General features: G+C 48.6%; 1 protein-coding gene across 5 annotated transcripts in view; it reads right to left on the bottom strand.

The window, feature by feature from the left end:
• LOC140429688 (glyoxylate reductase/hydroxypyruvate reductase-like) overlaps positions 1-24,187 on the bottom strand; it is a 152,399-nt gene that overhangs the window by 53,107 nt on the left and 75,105 nt on the right. For all 5 annotated transcript variants that reach the window (XM_072516991.1, XM_072516993.1, XM_072516990.1 and 2 more), the window contains one exon: positions 4,076-4,206. In XM_072516991.1, the coding sequence (XP_072373092.1) occupies positions 4,076-4,206 (131 nt within the window). The remainder of the gene's footprint in view (positions 1-4,075; positions 4,207-24,187) is intronic.

The raw sequence follows: 24,187 nt of genomic DNA, 5'->3' as shown, positions 1-24,187 counted from the left end.
GTTTTGAGTGTGCTGGTGGAGGAGGCGGTTTCCCCGGTGAGGACGGAGGTGGCGAGTGCAGTGGCGGAGGTGCGAGAGCAAGGGGAGGCGCTGAAGGAAGTGGAGGAGATGTTCTTGCAGCACAGTGATCAACTTGCCTCGATGGGGAAGGAGATGCGGAAGGTGATGGGCACTAACAAGGATCTGGGAGGAAAAATGGAAGACCTGGAAAACAGATCCAGGCGACAGAATTTGAGGATTGTGGGGCTGCCCGAAGGAGTTGAAGGACCGAAGCTGACTGAGTATTTTGCCGCGATGCTGGCAAAACTATTAGGGGAGGATCCCTGCCGATATGAACTGGATCGGGCTCATCGGTCGTGGAGGCCTGTACCAAAGGCGAGTGAGCCGCCAAGGGCAGTGACTCTGTGCTTCTGTAGGTACAGTGTGAAGGAGAAGGTCCTGAGCTGGGCCAAGCAGAAGCGGGTGGTGCAGTGGGCTGGAGCTGGTATACGTGTATACCAGGACTTTACGGTGGAGCTGGCAAGGAGGCGAGCTGCCTTCAACCTGGTGAAGAGGGCACTGTACATTAGCAAGGTGCGGTGTGGCATTGTATATCCAGCGAAGCTGAGGGTGACGTACAAGCTCAGGGACTTTTATTTTGGAACGGCGGAAGCAGCGGAGGAGTTTGTGAAAGCAGAAGGACTATGGCAGAACTGACAAATTGAGGAATGGCCATGTGCCGATGTAACCTCATGACTGTATTTTCTTCTTTTTTGTATCACTGCGTGCGGGTGTAGAGGCGAAAGGAGGCAATTTGGACAAGGGAAGGGACGGAACTTTCTCTCGAAATGAAGGCTCTTTGGGGTGTAGGTGGATATGAGGGGTTTGTGTGCTAAAAGGGGATCTTTGGGCTTTCCTAGGGCCGGGCAAGTGGGAAAGGGACCCGGGCGGGGGCCTCCACGCTGGCCGGTTTAGGCTGGCCAGTGAACGGGAGTGAGGTGGGGGAGGGGCTGCGGCCATCGGAGCCTGGCAGAACAGGGTCCGAGTGGTCTAGCCTGGGGGGGGAAAGTTGGGGGGAAGGAACTGAGGTTGGGAGGAGGAGTTTTACAAGAGGCAGTGGACGGAAGGAGCTGGAGACTTGGAGGGGGGGGCGGGGCTGTGTAAGATTAAGGGTGACTACGGGTAATCCCTGATTCCTTTTTGTCATTTGTTTTTGTAAACATGCGGGCTGAGGTTTGGGGGTCGGTGGGTAGATGGGATCGTTGTTACGATGGGGAGTGACATATCTTGCTGACTGTTGTTTATTGTTGATGGATGTAAATGTGGGAGAAAATGTGAAAAAGGAGGCGAATAAAAAAAAATTTAAAAAAAAAAAAAAAAGAGGTCCCGAGTTTTTGCGCACCCGAGGAGTTTGAAGGCGGAGGTGATCTTTTTACAAGGGACTCGCCTCCAAGTGAAGGACCAGGTTAGGTTGAGGAAGGGTTGGGTGGGAAGACTCAAAGTCGCTGGGGTGGGGGAGGGGCGGGGGGGGGGGTGGGTTGTCATTTTGTTGAACAAAAGAACTGGGTTTGTGGGGGCCAAGGAAGTGTGGGACCCGGGGGGGGGGGGGTGCTAAAGAGATATGTGATAGTGAGTGGGGTGCTGGAGGGGTTGCCGATGATGCTAGTCAATGTATATGCTCCAAATTGGGACGATGCGGGATTTGCGAGGGGTTTGCTGGGAGCTAAAGAGTTGGTAGAAAGGAAGAGGTTGCAGGGGCCGTTCGATAGGTTGACGATGGGAGGGGTGGTAGGGCAGCAACGGAGAGCGAGGGGGGTGCAATATAAATGTGGTGAGAAGGCATGCTAAGGAGGCAGTCTGCTTCCAGGGAAAAAAGGTGCGACTAGAGAAGGGGGAGGTACTGTCAGAGACAGGAGGATAAATGAGGTGTCCAGTTGGTACAACGAGAAGTTGTACAGGGCAGAGCCGGGTGGAGAGTAAGGAATTATGGGATGATTCCTGGATGGATTAGAGTTTCCAAGGTTTGAGGAAGAGAGGAGGCAGGCATTGGAGGAGCCGGTGGGGCTGAGGGAGGCGATTGACAGCGTTAGAGGGATTGTCGGGTAAGGCTCCAGGGCCCAACGGCTTTCCAACAGAGTTTCAACCGCATTTGTTGGGGATGTTCAATGAGGCGATATGGTTATGACTCCGTAGTGGGGCGAGTGCCGGAGGTCATTGTCTCTATGGATGCAGAGAAGGCTTTTGATCAGGTGGAGTGGAGGTATCTATTTGAGATCTTGGGTAAATTTGGGTTTGGCCCTAAGTTTGTGGCCTGGGTGTGTCTGTTATATGTAGCTCCGGTGGCAAGTTTATGTACAAATGAGACAAGTTCACGGAGATTTGGGCCACAGAGAGGTATGAGACAGGTGTCCACTGTCGCCGTTGCTGTTCGCGCTGGCGATTGAGCTCTTGGTGATGGGCCTTAGGGAGTCCGTGGAGTGGCAGGGGATTGTGAGAGGGAGCATCGGGTGTCGCTGTATGCCGACGGCCTGTTGTTGTTCGTTTTGGACAGTATGGGGAGGATCATGGGAATATTGAAGATGTTTGGAACCGTCTCTGGGTATAAGTTAAATGTCAGGAAGAACGAGGTGTTTACGGTGAATGCGATGGGGCGGGGGCCAACTTGGGGATGTTACCATTTAAGGTAGCTAGGGAAAGATTCAGGTACTTGGGAATCAGTGACGAGGGAATGGGCAACTTTGGTGGAGGAGATGAGGGGGGATTTTAAGAGATGGGATACATTACACCTAACACTGGCAGGGAGGGTGCAGGTTGTAAAAATGAATGTGCTGCCAAGGTTCCTGTTAATTTTCCAAACCTTCCTGAATTTTCTCCCAAAGGCTTTCTTCAGGAAATTGGAGACAATGTTTTCAGAGTTGATATGGGCGGGGGAGGTGCCGAGGGTAAAGAGGGCCCTGCTACAGGGGGAGAAAGTGGGGGTTGTCATTCCCGAACCTGCTATTGGGAGTGAATGTGGAGACGTCGGAGAGAATTCTATCATAGAATCACAGAAGCATAGAGTTTACAGTGCAGAAGGAGGCCATTCAGCCCATCGATTCCGCACCATACCTTGGAAAGAGCACCCTACTTAAGCCCACACATCCGGTGGCTCAAGTGGTGAGGATCAAGAGCAAATGGGTGGAGGAGTTGGGGGGGGGGGGGGGGGGGAATGGGCAGGGGTCTGTGGTGTGAGGCAATGTTCGTCGGGAAGATGGGGAAGGAAAGGGATGGGGAAAGTGTAGGGGTTAAAATGGGAAAAAACTGTACAAACCGTAGACTTGAGTTGTGGAGTGTATTGGGGTATATGTTAACGTTTTTACACATGTTTGGAACAAAATACACTTTTAAACAAAAAGAAAGCCATTGGTAAGATTGGATTGCAGGCATTTCAAAAGATATCCCTGAAAGTTCACAGACAAATTATTCTGCCGGGATCCAAGGGAGAGAGAGAACAGCTAGACTCAGCCTCTGTTATGTAGGAATGTGGGTGAGCGTTTACGCTCGTATTGATAAAAACATATTTGTGAGGATGTAAAATAATGCTGGAAGATTCACAGAGCTTGAGCTAGAGAGAGGATCTGAAAGATAACCCTCACTGTGAAGGACAATTCTGGGGTTACCAGATTGAGAAAGAAACAGGAGTAAACCCTCAGGAGCTGAGACTCACATGACTGATTCAAGGAGAACTGAATGGCTACTTATTGAGATAATGTAAAGTATAATTGTTAAGTGGGATTTGTCCGTCGTGTTGAAAGTAAAAGGGGAAAGTTCTGTTCTGCGCTTTTTAAATATAAGTTGGCTACCAAAATAGTGTTTAATCCAAATTGCTTTTAGTTTGTTTATTACAGTAAAAGTTTTACAACATGAATTCTTGTTATGCTATCCGTTCAGCTATTCATTGGAAGTTCAAATTTATTTTAAAAACGTATTGGTCTGTATGGGGGTCATAGCAAAATACTCAATGAGCTTTCTGCAAATAAAAGATATCATTACATACTTCAGATTTTAAATTTAACAATCACAAAGCACATCATTACAGAGGTTGAATAGTTTATACCTGCAGCATCTAGAAGTTCCTTGTCTATTTTCTCAGTCAATAAACAGTACAGACCATCTATTCCGGCAACTCCTTTCAACAGTTCTGTACGAGGGACAGGGTCATCAGAATCCCAATGCTTCACATCACAGCTGAAACAAAAAAAAACACCAAAATGGACCTGTTAGATTGTGGATCCGTGGGAGGACAATATCTTCGGACCATTGAGCCCCCTCCGCCATTCAAATAGATCATGGCTGATCAACTACCTCTTTTGCCATTTTCCCTAAGATCCCCATATCCCTTCATGAAATCATAGAATTTACAGTGCAGGAAGCCATTTGCCCCATCGAGTCTGCACTTACCCACTGAAAGAGCACCCTACTTAAGCCTACACCTATGCCTCCATCCTATCCTCGTAACCCAGTAACCCCACCTAACCTTTTGGACGCTAAGGGGCAATTTAGCATGGCCAATCCACCTAATCTGCACATCTTTGGCATGTCATTAGTAAATGGAAATTTATCTTCTGTCTTAAACTTGTTTAATGATTGAGTTTCCACAGCCTTCTGGGGTAGAGAATTCCAAAGATTCACTACCTTCTGAGGCCTCTTGTTCCTGCTGGTGGCCAAGGCTGAGCTGCTTCCGCTGCTGGAAAAATGCTGCAGAGGGGGGGGTGGAGACGGGGGGGGGGGGGGGGGGGAGGAGAGAGACGGGGAGGGGGGGGAGAGACGGAGAGGGGGGGAGGGGAGGGGCAATCCCATAAGACTGTACGACACAGGAGCAGAATTAGGCCATTCGGCCCATCGAGTCTGCTCCACCATTCAATCATGGCTGATATGTTTCTCACCCCCATTCTCCTGCCTTCTTCCCATAACCCCTGATACCCTTGTTAATCAAGAACCTTTCTATCTCTGTCTTAAAGACACTCAGTGATTTGGCCTTGAGTTCCACAGATTCACCACCCTTTGGAAGAAATTCCTCCTCATTTCCGTTTTAAAGGATCGTCCCTTCAGTCTGAGGCTGGGCCCTTGAGTTCTAGTTTTTACTACTAGTGGAAACCTCCTCACCAAGTCCACTCTATCTCGGCTTCTCAGTATCCTGTAAGTTTCAAGAAGATCTCTCTCCTCATTCTTCTAAACTCTAACGAGTGCAGACCCAGAGTCCTCAACCACCCCTCCTATGACAAGCTCTTCATTCCAGGGATCATTCACAGCCGCTTATCTTCATTCCAGGGATCATACTCAGCCCCTCTGATTTTATCTTATATCTTGAACCGCTGCTCTTTAGTTGAAGAGTTTAAGCTTATCTTCTAATTCTGATGAAGAATCTGCACAGGAGTCTTACTTTTTCTTTATTGTAAAGCTTTAATTGCAAAACTTTGCTGTTTCAGTTATTCAAGATCTATTTTCTGCTGCAGTTAAGTGTGGCTCCCCCTGCTGGATGGTAGCAGCCACAGCACACATTCCCACAATAGCCCTGAATGACGTCCTGGACAGGGATTTCTCCCAATTGGTTGCTGTGACTTCTGCTTCCCAACAATACCCTGCCATTTTCAGTGGATTTTAAAATGGAGCAGCTGGGCAGGGGTTAAACCTACAGGCCAAATGTAACACTGCAGATCAAGCAGGCCACTGCTGTTCCCAAACATTCAGACTTCCATTCAGCGAACTTTCTCCGAAGGAAACCCACACTATCCCCCCACTCCGAAGAGAAGCTGGTGCACGACCAGAGGGTCGGCGGGAATCCTGGGACTAACCCAAATAGCATGGGTGAAAGTTATTCCCTTCCCCAGTGAGACTTATGGAACTAGGCCTTCCCATCTGGTGTTGAGGAACGCAGCTCTTTTGATTTTGTGCCCTGGTCATAGAATCATAGAATCATAGAAGTTTACAGCATGGAAACAGGCCCTTTGGCCCAACCAGTCCATGCCGCCCAGTTTTTACCATTAAGCTAGTCCCAGTTGCCCGCACTTGGCCCATAACCCTCTATACCCATCTTACCCATGTAACTATCTAAATGCTTTTTGAAAGACACAATTGTACCCGCCTCTACTACTACCTCTGGCAGCCCATTCCAGACACTCACTACCCTCTGAGTGAAGAAATTGCCCCTCTGGGCCCTTCTGAATCTCTCCCCTCTCACCTTAAACCTATGCCCTCTAGTTTTAGACTCCCCTACCTTTGGGAAAAGATGTTGACTATCTACCTTATCTATGCCCCTCATTATTTTATAGACCTCTATAAGATCACCCCTAAGCCTCCTACGCTCCAGGGAAAAAAGTCCCAGTCTATCCAGCCTCTCCTTATAACTCAAACCATCAAGTCCCGGCAACATCCTAGTAAATCTTTTCTGCACTCTTTCTAGTTTAATAATATCCTTTCTATAATAGGGTGACCAGAACTGCACACAGTATTCCAAGTGTGGCCGTACCAATGTCTTGTACAACTTCAACAAGACGTCCCAACTCCTGTATTCAATGTTCTGACCAATGAAACCAAGCATGCCGAATGCCGCCTTCACCACCCTGTCCACCTGCGACTCCACCTTCAAGGAGCTATGAACCTGTACTCCTAGATCTCTTTGTTCTATAACTCTCCCCAACGCCATACCATTAACTGAGTAGGTCCTGGCCTGATTTGATCTGCCAAAATGCATCACCTCACATTTATCTAAATTAAACTCCATCTGCCATTCGTCGGCCCACTGGCCTAATTGATCAAGATCCCGTTGCAATCCTAGATAACCTTCTTCACTATCCACTGTGCCACCAATCTTGGTGTCATCTGCAAACTTACTAACCATGCCTCCTAAATTCTCATCCAAATCATTAATATAAATCACAAATAACAGTGGACCCAGCACCGATCCCTGAGGCACACCACTGGTCACAGGCCTCCAGTTTGAAAAACAACCCTCTACAACCACCCTCTGCCTTCTGTCGTCCAGCCAATTTTGAATCCAATTGGCAACCTCACCCTGGATCCCGTGAGCTTTAACCTTCTGCAACAACCTACCATGCGGTACCTTGTCAAAGGCTTTGCTAAAGTCCATGTAGACAACGTCTACTGCACTGCCCTCATCTACCTTCTTGGTCACTCCCTCAAAAAACTCAATCAAATTTGTGAGACATGATTTTCCACGCACAAAGCCATGCTGACTGCCCCGAATCAGTCCTTGCCTCTCTAAATGCTTGTAGATCCTGTCTCTCAGAATACCTTCTAGCAACTTACCTACTACAGACGTTAGGCTCACCGGTCTGTAGTTCCCAGGCTTTTCCCTGCTGCCCTTCTTAAACAAGGGCACAACATTCGCCACTCTCCAATCTTCAGGCACCTCACCTGTGGCTGCCGATGATTCAAATATCTCGGTTAGGGGACCCGCAATTTCCTCCCTAGCCTCCCACAACATCCTGGGATACATTTCATCAGGTCCCGGGGATTTATCTACCTTGATGCGCTTTAAGACTTCCAGCACCTCCTCCTCTGTAATATGCACACTTCTCAAGCCATCACTATTTATTTCCCTTAGTTTCCTAACATCCATGCCTTTCTCCACCGTGAATACCGATGAGAAATATTCATTCAGGATCTCACCCAACTCTTGTGGCTCTGCACATAGATGTCCTTGTTGATCCTTAAGAGGCCCGACTCTGTCCCGAGTTACTCTTTTCCCCTTTATGTATCTGTAGAATCTCTTTGGATTCTCCCTTGCATTATTTGCCAAAGCAATTTCATGTCCCCTTTTTGCCCTCCTGATTTCCCTCTTAACTCTATTTCGACAATCTCTATACTCTTCAAGGGATCTACTTGATCCCAGTTGCTTATGTACGTCATATGTCTCTTTCTTCTTTTTGACCAGAGTCTCAATATCTCGAGTCATCCAGGGTTCCCTACTTCTACCAGCCTTGCCCTTCACTCTAAAGGGAATGTGCTTACCCTGCACCCTGGTTAACACATTTTTAAAAGCCTCCCATTTACCAGCCGTCCCTTTGCCTGCCAATAGTCTCCCCCAATCTACCTCTGCAAGTTCCTGTCTGATACCATCAAAATTGGCCTTGCCCCAATTAAGAATTTTAACTCTTGGGCCAGACCTATCATTCTCCATAGCTATCTTAAAACTAATGGAATTATGGTCACTTGTCCCAAAGTGATCCCTCACTAGCACTTCTGTCACTTGCCCTTCCTTATTTCCCAAGACGAGGTCAGGTTTTGCCCCCTCTCTAGTCGGTCCATCCACATACTGAATGAGAAATTCCTCCTGAATACACTCAACAAATTTCCCTCCATCCAAGCCCCTAATGCTATGGCTGTCCCAGTCAATGTTGGGAAAGTTAAAGTCCCCTACTACTACCACCCTATTATTCTTGCAGCTATCTGTAATCTCCTTACATATTTGCTCCTCAATTTCCCGCTGACTATTTGGGGGCCTGTAGTACAGTCCTACCAAGGTGATCTCTCCCTTCTTATTTTTCAGTTCCATCCATATAGACTCAGTGGGCGAACCCTCGGATATATCCCCTCTAAGTACTGCCATGATGTTCTCCCTAATCAAAAACGCCACTCCCCCTCCTCTCTTACCTCCTGTTCTATCCTTTCTATAACATCTGTACCCCGGAACATTGAGCTGCCAGTCCTGCCCCTCCCTTAGCCATGTTTCAGTCATAGCTATAATATCCCAGTCCCATGTGCCCGTCCATGCCCTGAGTTCATCCGCTTTGCCCGTCAGGCCCCTTGCATTGAAATAAATGCAGTTTAATGTAGACCTTCCTTGCTCTCTGCCCTGCTTTCTCTGGTCATGCTTTACACACTCTCCCTTCCTGCCTTTTGTTTCTGTCCCCACTGACTTCCTACATCGGTTCCCATCCCCCTGGCACATTAGTTTAAACCCTCCCCAACTGCACTAGCAAACACCCCCCCGAGAACATTGGTTCCGGTCCCACCCAGATGCAGACCGTCCGATTTGTACAGGTCCCACCTCCCCCAGAATCGGTCCCAATGTCCCAGGAATTTGAAACCCTCCCTCTTGCACCATCTCTCAAGCCACGTATTCATCCTAGCTATCCTGTCATTCCTACTCTGACTATCACGTGGCACTGGTAGCAATCCTGAGATTACTACCTTTGAGGTCCTACTTTTTAGTTTAACTCCTAACTCCCTAAATTCAGCTTGTAGGACCTCATCCCGTTTTTTACCTATATCGTTGGTGCCTATATGCACCACGACAGCTGGCTGTTCACCCTCCCCCTCCAGAATGGTTACAGTGCAAGCTTTTGCCAGGGGTGCGCCAGTGCCGAGAGGGTGTGCAGAACATGCTAGGAAATTCCACTGGGCCGCTGACACCCTGCATCACACAAGAGGGGGAAAATAATTGCTGTTTACTGGCCTTGAAATGTTGTGAATGCAGGTGGCATGAAAATTTCCAAAGCTGCATTTATACTGTTGGCACTTTTGGTCATTGTCAATGTGTCCCGTTGCCACTAGGGGGTGATAGATGCATATTTAAAATGCATTTATTTCATAAAGGGGCCTAAGTCTTTCATTGTGTCCCAACTAAACAAAAAGCTGGGCCAGACTACGTAGTGTCAGAAGGTTGTGAAATAAGCATATTCTTCCTCTGGCCTCATCATTACAATAATTCTTAAGGCTCAAAAAAAGTCCCCTGTCAGTATCCCTCGCATAATTTCATAGGGAGACAGTGATGTAGTGGTAATATTACTGGGGTAGTAATCCAGCAACCCAAAATAATGGGCTCAAATCCCACCATGACTCGAATTTAAATTCAATTAATAAAAAAAACCATGGAATATAAAGCTAGTCTCAATGGTGACAATCATTGATTGTTGTAAAAAAAAACAACCATCTGGTTCATTAATATCCCTGTAGGAAATAAAATCTGCCATTTTAAAAAATATAGATTTTTATTGAAGATTTTAACATTTTATATTGAGAATTTACAAAGCAAAACCAAACTAGGACATGTATCAACAAAAGAAAAACTTCCAACAGACAACTCTAAATAACCCCCCTTTATGAAAATACTTTGCATGCAAACTTTACATGGCGGAAATCTGCCAACTTTAGCTGGTCTGGTCTAGCCTACATATGTTATTTGGGTTTGGAGTCTGAAATGGCCTAGCAAACAATTCCGTTCCGAGGGCAATGGGAGTGGGCAACAATTGCTGGCCTTGCCAGTGATGTCCACTCCTTGTGAGACAATAAAAACCAAGCTGACTGACTAGAGGACAGCCTTGAAGACACCAACAACAGGAACTTCGGGTGGGGCATGTATAGTAAAATATGTGCAGGGACATGTAAGCAGAGCAGACATGCTCACACTGTATTGTGTGCCATTAAAAATACACAATAATGATTGTAATTGAGCAAGTACCTGAAAATAAGGTATTTGCACCTAACGGATACTTCTATTGTACTGGCTAATAAGGGATGCACAAGATTCCAATCTTCAAATGCCCCAACCACAAATTCTATATGATTTGGGATTACATCAGGTGGTGTTTTATTTCTTCATGGGTTATTAAAATGTCCAGTTTGGAAAAAAAAATACAATGTTGCATTTATTTACAGTAATGCCTATCTCATCTTTGGGGTGTCATAAAGTGCTTCCCAGTTAATTAGGTACTTTTTTGAAGTGTGGTCAGTGTTGTAACATTAAAAAAAAAGACAGCCAATTTACACCGCAAGCTCCCATAAACAACAATGAAGAAATGACCAAAGAATGTGTTTTAATGATGCCGGCCAAGGGATAAACATTGGTCAGGCCATCAATGAGAACTCCTTTTCTCCGTTGCAAACAATTCCATTAAATCTCTTTTGCCAGCATTGTCTACTAGAAATAACGGACTAGCCAATGGTGTACCTACGATGATGCCACCTTAGCCACATACACTAATTTTGGAAAACATCTTATACATACAGGCACGAAAATGTACTTTGTGTACATTTACTGAAACATATACCATCATTCATAATCAATGATCAAAAAACAATTGCACACTTTACCTGTCTAGACCTGGATTAATTTTGCTTCCAATTTCCACCCCTCTATGGTCCATCTCCAACACTTCCCTTCCTTGACTTTTCTATCTCAATGAATGGGGATAGACTGTCCACTAGTATCCATTACAAGCCCACCGACTCCCACAGCTACCTTGATGACAGCTCTTCATGACCCACATCCTGTAAGGACACTCTCCATTCTCTCAGTTCCTTCGCCTCCGTTGCATCTGTTCCGATGATGCCACTTTCCAAAATGGTGCTGCTGACATGTCTTCATTCGTCCTTAATCATGGTTTCCTACCCATTGTGGTCAACAAGACTCTCAACCGTGTCTGACCCATCCCCTGCACCTCTACTCTCACCCTTCCCCTCCCTCCCAGAACCAGGATAAGGTCCCCCTTGTCCTCACTTTTCACCCCATCAGCCTCCGCATTCAAAGACTCATCCTCCGAAAGTTTTGTCAATTCCAGTATGATTCTACTACCAAACATATCTTCCCCTCACTCCCCCGTCAGCATTGTGCAGGGATCGTTCCCTCCGAGATACCCTGGTCCACTCCTCCATCATCCCAACACCTCGCCCTCTTCCACGCACCTTCCCATGCAATCGCAGAAGGCGTAACACCTGCCCCGTTACCTCCTCCCTGCTCATCTCCCAAGGGCCTAAACACCCTTTTCAAGTGAAGCAGCACTTCACGTGCACCTCCTTCAATCTAGTCTATTGCATTTGCTGCTCCCAATGCAGTCTACTCTACATTGGAGAGACTAAATGCAGACTGGGTGACGGCTTTGCAAAACACCTCCGGCCCATCTGCAAGCAGGACTCAGACCTTCTTGTCGTTTGCCATTTCAATTCACCGTCCTACTCTTATGTCCACATGTCCGTCTTTGGCCTGCTGCAATGTTCCAGTGAAGACCAGCGCAAACTGGAGGAACAGCACATCTCCCACAGCTACCTTGACTTCATCTTCCGATTAGGCAAGTTACAGACTTCTGGACTCGAACTTTGAGTTCAACAACTTCAGACTGTGAACTCACTCCTCCACCTTCCCCCCACATTTATATTTCTATCAATTTATTTTCATTTCTTCCATAGATCTGTTTTTCCCTTGCTATTGTTGTCCTCCCACCCCACGTGGACCATCCGATCTCTGTTCCTAGTTGTTCTTTGACACACTTCTTACCTTTGTTCTGCCATTAACACATTCTAATCTCTTAATGTGCAACTATAAATACTAGTTTTGATTTGACTTAAATTACTATTTTGAAGTTGATCTGAATTACTATTTTTTAATTGTTTAATTTGACTTAAATAACTATTTTGGATTGATTTTAAATTACTATTTTTAAGTTAATTTAAATAACTATTTTAATTTCAATTAAATAACTATTTTTAATTTGTTGTCAGATCTAGAGGGATAAATACTCAGTTTTTAAAAAAAAAATCTAATTAAATAGTATACGGGGATTGGATTTAATCTGACACAAAAACATCTTTCTAAAGTTTAATTTAAAGGAATAAATCATGGCAGGACAGCTCCAAGGCATGGTCTGCTCCTCTTGCTCCATGTTCCAGTCCCCAGGGTCAGCATGTGTGCAGGAAGTGTCTCCAGATACAGCTCCTGGAGGCTCGAGTTTCAGAGCTGGAGCAGCGGCTGGAGACACTGTGGAGCATCCGCGAGTCAGAGAGCATCGTGGATAGCACGTATAGAGAGGTGGTCACACCACAGGCTCAGACTCCGCAGGAAGGAAGGGCAAGGGTGACCACCAGACAGAGCAAGAGAGCGAGCCAGGTGGTGCAGGAATCTCCTGTGGCCATTCCCCTGCAGAACAGATATACCATTTTGGATACTGTTGAGGGGAATGGCCTCTCAGGGGAAAACAGCAGCAGCCAAACTCGTGGCACCACGGTTGGTTCTGCTGCTGAGGGGAGGAGTAATAAGTGTGACAGTGTAATAGTTATAGGGGATTCAATTGTAAGGGGAATAGACAGGCATTTCTGTGGCCACAAACGAGACTCCAGGATGGTATGTTGCCTCCCTGGTGCTAGGGTCAAGGATGTCTCGGAGCGGGTACAGGACATTCTGGAGGGGGAAGGTGAACAGCCAGTGGTCGTGGTACACATCGGTACAACTGCCATAGGTGAAAAAAGGGATGAGGTCCTAAAAGCAGAATACAGGGAGCTAGGAAGGAAGTTAAGAAATCGGACCTTGAAGGTAGTGATCTCAGAATTACTACCGGTGCCATGTGCTAGTCAGAGTAGAAATGACAGGATTCATAGGATGAATACGTGGCTGAAGAGATGTTGTCAGGGGGAGGGTTTCAGATTCCTGGGGCATTGGGACCAGTTCTGGAGGAGGTGGGACCTGTGCAAACTGGACGGGTTACACCTGGGCAGGACTGGAACTGATGTCCTAGGGGGGCTATTTGCTAGAGCAGTTGGGGAGGGTTTAAACTAATATGCCAGGGGGATGGGAACTACGCAAGGAGTCAGAGAACGAGGGAGCCAGGTCAAAAGCAAAAGGTAGGAAAGTGAATAAGAAAAGTGATAGGTGGAGAAACCAAGGGCAAAATTCAAACAGGGCAGTAGAGAAAAATATTGGGAGCAAGACAAGCATTGTGAAAAAGACAAACTTAAAGGCTCTGTGCCTCAATGCACGGAGCATTTGCAATAAAGTGGATGAACTAATCGCGCAGATAGATATAAATGGGTATGATATAATTGGGATTACGGAGACATGGCTGCAGGGTGAACAGGGATGGGAACTGAATGTCCCAGGGTTTTCAGCATTTAGGAAATACAGGCATAAAGGAAAAGGTGGTGGCGTGGCACTGCTGGTTAAAGAGGAAATTAACACAATAGTGAGAAAGGATATTAGCTCTGACAATGTGGAATCTGTGTGGGTAGAGTTGAGAAATACCAAGGGACAAAAAACATTAGTGAGTGTCATACATAGACCCCCAAACTGCACTGGTGAGGTTGGGAAAGGCATTAAACAAGAAATTAGATATGCATGTAATAAGGGAATATCGGTGATCATGGGTGATTTTAATCTTCACATAGATTGGGCAAATCAAATTAGCCACAATGCCGTAGAGGAGGAATTCCTAGAGTGTCTCCGGGATGGTTTTCTTGACCAATATGTGGAGGAACCAACTAGAGAGCAGGCCATCTTAGACTGGGTACTGTGTAATGAGAAGGGAATCATTGCCAATCTGGCTGTACGAGATCCCTTGGGGATGAGCAACCATAACATGATAGAATTTTTTATCAAGATGGAGAGTGAAGTAATTGATTCGGAGACTAGGGTGCTGAATCTTAATAAAGGGAACTATGAGGATATGAGGCGTGAGTTGGCCTTGATAGATTGGGGAGAGTTACTTAAAGGGATGACAGTGGATAGACAATGGCAAACATTCAAGGAACGAATGGAGGAACTACAGCAACTGTTCATTCCTGTCTGGCACAAAAGCAAAGATGGCTTACAAAGGAAATTAGAAATAGTATCCGATACAAGGACGAAGAATACAGATTGGCCAAGAAAAATAATAGGTCTGAGGATTGGGAGCAGTTTAGAATTCAGCAAAGGACAAAGGGATTGGTTAAGAAGGGGAAAGTACAGTATGAAAGGAAGCTTGCAGGGAACATAAAGACTGACATTAAGAGTTTCTACAGATATGTGAAGAGAAAGAGACTGGTAAAGAGAAATGTAGGCCCACTACAGACAGGATCAGGGGAATGCATGATAAGGGACAAAGAAATGGCTGAGCAATTGGATACATACTTTGGTTCTGTCTTCACAAATGAGGACACAATTCAGATCCCAGAAATGTTGTAGAATGAAAGGTATAGTGAGAGGGAAGAACTGAAGGAGATCAACATTAGTAGAGAAATGGTGCTGCGAAAACTGGATTGAAGGCGGATAAATCCCCAGGGCCTGAGAATCTGCATCCCAGAGTGCTTAAGGAGGTGGCTCTGGAAAAAGTTGGTGCGTTGGTGGTCACCTTCTGGGATTCTATAGACTCTGGAACTGTACCTGCAGATTACTTCACTCCGATATTCAAAAAGGGAGGTAGGGAGAAAGCAGGGAATTATAGACCAGTAAGCCTAACATCAGTAGTGGGGAAAATGCTTGAATCCACTATGAAGGACTTTATAGTGGAACATTTAGAAAGCAGTGGCAGGATCAGTCAGTCAGCATGGATTTATGAAGGGAAAATCATGCTTGACAAATCTGTTGGAATTCTTTGAAGAGGTAACCAGTACAGTCGACAAGGGGGAGCCCGTCGATGTGGTATATTTGGACTTTCAGGAGGTGTTTGACAGAGTCCCGCATAAGCGATTATTGTGCAAAATTAAAGCGCATGGGATTGGGTGTATTTCGGTGGATAGAAAACTGGTTGGCAGAGAGGAGTAGGGATTCATGGGTCCTTTTCAAATTGGCAGGCAGTAACTCGTAGGGTACCACAGGGATCGGTGCTAGGACCCCAGCTGTTCAGGGGGCCTCCGGATTTTTTTTTTTAAAATTAAATTTTTTCAAAAGTTTCCCGCGAAATCAGGAGCAGGGGAACTGGGCCCTCGGGAGAGGAGCGATCCGGCCCCCCCCCCCCCCCCCCCAGCAGGGTGCGACGAGCGGCGGCCCGGACCGAGCAGCGGGGAACAAAACGGGGACCGTCCGACCGACCCTCCCCCCCCCCCCCCCCCCGGCAGCGAACACCATGAGGCAGGAACAAAGAGGGACTCCGGACCAGAAGCCTCTCTCTCTCTCTCTCTCTCTCCCTGGGTGAGTGAGGGAAAAGGAAGGAAAAAAGAACTTTTGCAAAAACAAAACTCTGAAAAGAAAACTTTTAAAACTTAAAAAACAAAAACAAAACTATTTTTGCACTTTTCTTGTTCTCACCCAAAACAAGTTCACCTGAGAAAAATTTTATAAAAGAGGAGGAAAATAAAGTGGCAAAGGAGAGAAGGGAGGGGAGAAGAAAAAGGGAAGGGGGGGGGGAGAAAATAAATAAATAAATAAGAGGGGGGGATCGGGGGAAAAAAAGGGGCGGGGGGAAATGCCAGAAGGGTGCAAAGCAGAGGGAGAAGGGGCACCAAAGGCAGACGGGGCAATGGACGAGCCAGTTCAGGCGAGCCAATCAGCGAGCAAAGCGGCAGAACGGAAGTATCGCCGCATCAAAAAGAGCTGGGCAGACAGGTGCAGTGTCCCCCGGGGCCAGAGGGGAGCTGGAACTGGAAGGCAGCCTTTGCCGATGCACTGAGGGAACATCAGCAGGTAAACAAGGCAGAGGCTAGGGCAGATATAGAGGCCGCAGTGCAGGCAGCAATGGCCAAGGCCCTGGCGGAGGTGCAGCAGGCCCTGGGCAGAGCAGAGGAGAAATTGGACGCCCAAGGGAAGAAACTGGAAGCCCAAGAGGCGACCATCAAGGAGCTGGAGAAAGCAGCAACTGACGTGAGCGACTGGATCATGGCCCTGGAGAGGGAGGTGGCGAGACTGGGCACAACACAGGGGAGCCTGAAGGGCAGACTAGACGACCAGGAAAACTGCTCGAGGAGGCAAAATGTCAGGATAGTGGGCTTACCAGAGGGGATCGAGGGTAGAAACCCCACGGCATACGTGGCCGAGATGCTGGGCAACTTAATGGGGAAGAAAACCTTTCCCAGCCCACCAGAAATGGACAGAGCACACCGGTCGCTGCGCCCGAAGCCCAAAGCAGGGGAACACCCGAGAGCAGTTATAGCTAAACTGCACCGGTACCAAGACAGGGAAACAATCCTGTGCTGGGCCATGAAAAACAGAACCTGCAAATGGGAATGACATGCCATTAGAATTTACGAGGACATTGGGGCAGACCTAGCCAGGAGACAGGCCGAGTTTAATAGAGCGAAAGCAGCTCTTCACAAGAGTGACGTGCATTTTGGTATGCTGTACCCAGCGAAACTTTGGGTCACATACCAAGAAAGAGAATACTTCTTTACAGCCCCTGCTGAAGCAAACAAGTTTGTCGAGGAACACGGGCTGGAAAACCACCAGCGAAGGTAGAAATGAGGGGCCCCTGGCAGGGGGCAACAACACTCCGACGGGGGGGAGGGGAGGGGTGAGGCAACGCCAGGACCTCCAGCCCCCGCCACGGCGAGCGCACCCTGAGCTAAGAACAGACCACTGCCCGAGGGACCGCTTCAGGTGGGAGGCCAGGCCCCAGCACGAGGGAACGAGAGTAGCGGAGAAGGGAGAGCAAGCAAGAGGAGTGCAGGGTAGGATGGGGGAAGAGCAGGCAGAAAACCGTAGAGGCCGGGCAGGGGAAAAGCGAGACAGTAACTCCCGAGAGGGGGGCCACCATACTAGCGGGAAAGCTAGCGTCGGGGGCATGCAACAAAGCAGGGCCGCAGCGCGCCCCCAACAGGGGGGAAGGCGCCAGGCTGGAGGTGGGGGGGGGGACCACTCAACAGAGACGGGAGAGCAAACCGGGACAGGAACAGGGGAAAGAGGGACAAAGGAGGGGTACAAGGGAGAGGGGGAAAAGGGGAGAGACCGGGAGGGGGGGGGGGAACACAGGGAAGGAGAGACCGGGGAGGGGCGACACAGGGAAGGAGGGACAAACAGGGCTAGAAAAGGAATCGGGCTACAAAGTGCCACAACCAAGGGCTCGAAACAAGGAATCGCTGCAAGCACCCACCCAGCACAGTCTCTCGGCGAAGGGAGACCCCAGAGTGCAGGGGACTACCCCGCATGGCGGACGCACAGTGGGCGGCCATGTCGGGTGCCCCCGGGACAAAGGGAAACCCTGGAGCGCAGGGACCCGACCGCATGGAGAGAGCAGTGACAGCGGCCATCCTGGACGGCCCCCTAACAAAGGGAAACCCCGGAGGGCAGGGGTGCGTCCACCAGGTAAGTATGGTTAATCCCACAGGAGCGAGGGGCCAGAAGCCCCCCACCAGGATAGTCACCTGGAACGTAAGGGGACTCAACGGCCCAGTGAAGAGGTCCAGAGTCCTCATCCTCCTAAGAAATATGAGGGCCGACATAGTCTCCCTCCGAGAGACACACCTGAGAGAGCAGGATCGACTGCGGGTAAGAACGGGCTGGGTGGGACAAACCTACCATTCCTGCTATGGAACAAGGGCCAGGGGGTGGCAATATTGATCGGCAAGAGGACGATGTTTAGGGCAACAAAGACGGTTACGGACCCAGGGGGACGGTATATCATGGTCGGCGGGGTCCTGGATGGGGCACCGGTAGTACTAGTTAACGTGTACGCACCCAACTGGGACGACACAAGCTTCATCAAGAAGACCATGGCAGAAATCCCTGACATAGCGACGCATCGACTAATCATGGGGGGGGGGGGGTGGACGGGACTTCAACTGTGTACAGGACCCAAAGACAGACAGATCAAACCTCAAGATGGGGAAAACCTCAAGCATGGCAAGGAAACTCAGTCACTTTATGGAGCAGATGGGAGCGGTGGACACCTGGAGGTTCGCCCACCTGAGGGAGAAGGAATTCTCCTTCTTCTCCCCAGTACACAACGTATACACCAGAATTGACTTCTTTGTGGTAGGGAAAACGGTGCTTCCGGGGATAGACAAGGTGGGAATACTCCGCAATTGTGATATCAGATCACGCTCCACACTACATGGATGTGAGGCAGGAGATGGGCAGGGCCCAACGCCCACATGGAGGTTGGACGTCGCCCTACTAGCGGACAAGGCCTTCAACGAAAGGTTATCACGGGCCATTGCAGAGTACACAGAACAACCAGAACGGGGGGGTCTCAACCTCCCCGTTCTGGGAAGCACTAAAGGCCGTACTAAGAGGGGAAATCATCGCTTTCAAAGCGCAAAGAGATAGGGAGGAAAGGGTGGCCAGGCAGCAGCTGGTCGACTCCATACCGGAGGTAGACCGTAAATACTCTGAGGCCCCGACCGTAGAGCTCCTGGCGGAGAGGAAAGAGCAACAAAGGAATTTTGACCTGCTCTCCACCAGGAAAGCAGTGCTTCAACTCAGCCAAGCACATGGGACCCTATACGAACACGGAGACAAAGCCAGCCGCCTGTTGGCACACCAGCTGAGAAAGCAGGCAGCCACCAGAGAAATTGCACAAATCAGGGATACCAGAGGCATGCTAGAAACAGAACCAGAAAAGTTCAACAAAACCTTCTAAGCCTTCTACCAAGGGCTGTACACCCAGAGCCCCCAATGGGGGAGTCTGGGATGAAACGGTTCCTTGATGGACTGGACATTCCAGTCGTGGGGGAGGGCAAAAAACGGGGCTTGGAAGCACCACTAGCAGTGGGAGAGATCATGGACAGCATTAGCTCCATGCAGGCGGGGAAGGCGCCGGGACCCAATGGGTTCCCGGCGGACTTCTACAAACAATTTGCGACAGCACTGGCTCCACACCTGCGGGAGATGTTCACAGACTCGCTAGTGAGGGGCACACTGCCGCCCACGCTAGCACAGGCCTCAATCTCGCTGATACCTAAGAAAGACAAAGACCCAACAGAATGTGGGTCATACAGACCCATCTCACTGCTGAATGCAGACGCCAAAATACTGGCCAAGATTCTAGCCAAAAGGCTAGAAGACTGTGTACCTGAGGTGGTCGCAGAAGACCAGACGGGCTTTGTCAAAGGTAGACAGCTTAATTCGAACATCAGACGCCTGCTGAACGTGATAATGACCCCCTCCGGAGAGAGAACACCAGAGGTGATCGTCTCCCTAGATGCAGAAAAGGCCTTCGACAGAGTTGAATGGAAATACCTCATAGAGGTACTGGAGCGGTTCGGGCTTGGAACAGGGTTCACCTCCTGGGTAAAACTCCTATACAACGCTCCCATGGCGAGCGTACGGACCAACAACACCAACTCCCGATACTTCCAGCTGCACAGGGGCACCAGACAAGGGTGCCCACTGTCCCCGCTGCTGTTCACTCTAGTGATTGAATCACTATCAATCGCGCTCAGAGCAGCAAAAAGCTGGAGGGGGATCCGAAGGGGAGACAGAGAGCACAGAGTCTCACTCTTGCAGATGACCTGCTCCTCTACATTTCGGATCCACAGAGCAGCATGGACGGAATCATCACGCTCCTGAAAGAGTTTTGCGCCTTCTCGGGCTACAAACTCAACATGAGCAAAAGCGAGATCTTCCCGGTACACCCACAAGTAGGTGGGGCAGCACTAACGGGACTGCCGTTTAAACAAGCCCGACTCAAATTCCGCCACCTGGTGATCCAAATAGCCCATGACTGGAAAGGGATCCACAAATGGAACCTCACCAGTCTGACAGAGGAAGTAAAAAAGGACCTGTAAAGATGGAACACACTCCCACTCTCCCTTGCGGGGAGAGTCCAGACGATCAAAATGAACGTGCTGCCCAGGTACCTCTTCCTATTCAGATCCATCCTGATCTACATCCCCAAGGCCTTTTTCAAAGCACTAGACAAACTAATCATGGCGTTCGTATGTGGGAGGGGAAGAATGCTAGGATCCCAAAGAAGGTCTTACAGAAAACAAAATCCAGGGGGGGGGCTAGCCCTCCCAAACCTACAATTCTACCACTGGGCGGCGACGGCCGAGCGAATAAGGGGATGCATCAAGGAGCCAGAAGCCGAGTGGGTGCGCACGGAAGAGGCCTCCTGCATGGGGACCTCCCTCCGGGCCCTCGCCACGGTGGCGCTCCCATCCCCATCCCCACCCAAAAAACACTCCAGCAGCCCGGTGGTAATAGCCACCCTCCAGTCCTGGAACCAACTACGGCAAAAATTTGGCCTGACCAGAATGTTGGGTAAAGCTCCCATCTGCAACAACCATAGGTTCACGCCAACGCTGACTGACGCCACCTTCAAAAGGTGGGGACAGGACCGAAGGACACTGACAGTCAGGGACCTATACACGGACAGTAGGATCGCAACACTGGGCGAACAGACAGAGAAATTCCAGCTAGCCAGGGAGAACGAGCTAAGATACCTGCAACTAAAAAACTTCCTACGAAAGGAGACAGGGGCATACCCACAATCACCACGACAGACATTACTGGAAGAGTTACTGGACGCAAGCATACAAGATGGGCTACATTCTAGAGTTCTAAAGGAGACAGCTGAAGAAATAGTGGAGGCGTTAGTTATGATCTTTCAAAAGTCACTGGAGTCAGGGAAAATCCCAGAGGATTGGAAAATCGCTGTTGTAACCCCCCTGTTCAAGAAGGGAACAAGGAAAAAGATGGAAAATTATAGGCCAATTAGCCTAACCTCGGTTGTTGGCAAGATTCTAGAATCCATTGTTAAGGATGAGATTTCTAAATTCTTGGAAGTGCAGGGTCGGATTAGGATAAGTCAGCATGGATTTAGTAAGGGGAGGTCGTGCCTGACAAACCTGTTAGAGTTCTTTTGAAGAGATAACAAATAGGTTAGACCAAGGAGAGCCAATGGATGTTATCTATCTTGACTTCCAAAAGGCCTTTGATAAGGTGCCTCACGGGAGACTGCTGAGTAAAATAAGGGCCCATGGTATTCGAGGCAAGGTACTAACATGGATTGACGATTGGCTGTCAGGCAGAAGGCAGAGAGTTGGGATAAAAGGTTCTTTTTCGGAATGGCAACCGGTGACGAGTGGTGTCCCGCAGGGTTCAGTGTTGGGGCCACAGCTGTTCTCTTTATATATTAACGATCTAGATGATGGGACTGTGGGCATTCTGGCTAAGTTTGCCGATGATACAAAGATAGGTGGAGGGGCAGGTAGTATTGAGGAGGTGGGGAGGCTGCAGAAAGATTTAGACAGTTTAGGAGAGTGGTCCAAGAAATGGCTGATGAAATTCAACATGGGCAAGTGCGAGGTCTTGCACTTTGGAAAAAAGAATAGAGGCATGGACTATTTTCTAAACGGTGACAAAATTCATAATGCTGAAGTGCAAAGAGACTTGGGAGTCCTAGTCCAGGATTCTCTAAAGGTAAACCTGCAGGTTGAGTCCGTAATTAAGAAAGCAAATGCAATGTTGTCATTCATCTCAAGAGGCTTGGAATATAAAAGCAGGGATGTACATCTGAAGCTTTATAAAGCATTAGTTAGGCCCCATTTAGAATACTGTGAGCAATTTTGGGCTCCACACCTCAGGAAGGACATACTGGCACTGGAGCGGGTCCAGCGGAGATTCACACGGATGATCCCAGGAATGGTAGGCTTAACATACGATGAACGTCTGAGGATCCTGGGATTATATTCATTGGAGTTTAGGAGGTTGAGGGGAGATCTAATAGAAACTTACAAGATAATGAATGGCTTAGATAGGGTGGATGTAGGGAAGTTGTTTCCATTAGCAGGGGAGACTAGGACCCGGGGGCACAGCCTTAGAATAAAAGGGAGTCACATTAGAAGAGAGATGAGGAGAAATTTCTTCAGCCAGAGAGTGGTGGGTCTGTGGAATTCATTGCCACAGAGGGCGGTGGAGGCCGGGACGTTGAGTATCTTTAAGACAGAAGTTGATAAATTCTTGATTTCTCAAGGAATTAAGGGCTATGGAGAGAGAGCAGGTAAATGGAGTTGAAATCAGCCATGATTGAATGGTGGAGTGGACTCGATGGGCCGAATGGCCTTACTTCCACTCCTATGTCTTATGGTCTTCTAGATAAAGGAAACTGTAGTGACATGTATGACCGACTGGTAGAAGGGACCGACACTGTATTGGACGCAACAAGAATGAAGTGGGAGGAGGACCTGAGGATCGAAATAGGGTGGGGACTCTGGAGCGAAGCACTGCATAGGGTCAACTCCACCTCCACGTGCGCAAGGCTCAGCCTGACGCAACTAAAAGTGGTGCATAGAGCCCACTTAACAAGAACCCGTATGAGTAGGTTCTTCCCGGAGGTGGAGGACAGATGTGAGCGGTGCCAAGGAGGCCCGGCCACAGTCCTGCCCCAGACTTGTGGAGTACTGGACTGCCTTCTTCGAGGCAATGTCCAAAGTGGTGGGGATGAGGGTGGAACCATGCCCGAAAGTGGCGGTCTTCGGGGTTTCAGACCAGCCAGATCTATTCCTGGGGAGGAGGGTGGACGCCCTTGCCTTTGCCTCCCTGATCGCGTGACGTAGAATCCTGTTCGGTTGGCGGTCAGCAGCACCACCCAAAGCTGCAGACTGGCTGTCCGACCTCTCGGAATCTCTCCAAATGGAGAAAATCAAATTTGCCATCCGAGGGTCAGACAGCGGCTTCCACAGAACATGGGAGCCATTCACCCGATTGTTCCGGGACCTGTTTGTGGCCAACAAACAAGCAGAATAGCCAGGTAGCCAAGAAACAGGGGAGAGTAGCCAAAGCATCAGAGGGAGAGATAGACCGAGAGGGGGGGGAGGGGGGGGGCAACTGTACAGAGCTGCTGCTGTTGAGCGGGGGCATAATACCGTCCGATGGCTTCTCAGGGAAAATGTAAACGTCAGCAGCAGCAGCGACCCGTAGGGGAGTGGGCGTGAATGCTCCGTTGGGAGGGTGTGGGAAGACTGAGGCGCGTGGGGTCACGTCTAGTCAATTGCTATTGTATATTCTCTTTTTGCACTATGTTAATGTTCACTCTATTTTGCTGTGTTAGGATTATTACTATTTATTATGAAAAACTTTGCAAAACTTTAATTTAAAAAAAATATTTTTAAAAAAAGGTTTGGCGAGTGGGCAAACCAATGGCAGATGCAGTATAATTTGGATAAGTGTGAGGTTATTCATTTTGGAAGCAAAAACAGGAAGGCAGATTACTACCTGAATGGTTGTAAATTGGGAGAGGGGAGTGTGCAGCGGGACCTGGGTGTCCTTGTGCACCATTTGCTGAAGGTAAGCATGCAGGGGCAGCAGGCGGTAAAGAAGGCTAATGGTACATTGGCCTTCATTGCGAGAGGTTTCGAGTATGGAAGCAGGGATGTATTGCTGCAATTGTACAGGGCCTTGGTGAGGCCACACTTGGAGTATTGTGTGCAGTTTTGGTCTCCTTCTCTGAGGAAGGATGTTCTTGCTCTCGATGGAGTGCAGCAAAGGTTTACCAGACTGATTCCAGGGATGGCGGGACTGTCTTATGAGGAGAGATTGACAAGATTGGGATTGTTCTCGCTGGAGTTCAGAAGAATGAGGGGGGAT

The sequence above is a fragment of the Scyliorhinus torazame genome, chromosome 9 (genome assembly GCF_047496885.1).
Source record: "Scyliorhinus torazame isolate Kashiwa2021f chromosome 9, sScyTor2.1, whole genome shotgun sequence".
In the NCBI taxonomy this organism is placed as follows: Eukaryota; Metazoa; Chordata; class Chondrichthyes; order Carcharhiniformes; family Scyliorhinidae; genus Scyliorhinus; species Scyliorhinus torazame.
Note: the sequence above shows the minus strand (reverse complement) of the source record. Positions and strands in the feature narration are given on the sequence as shown.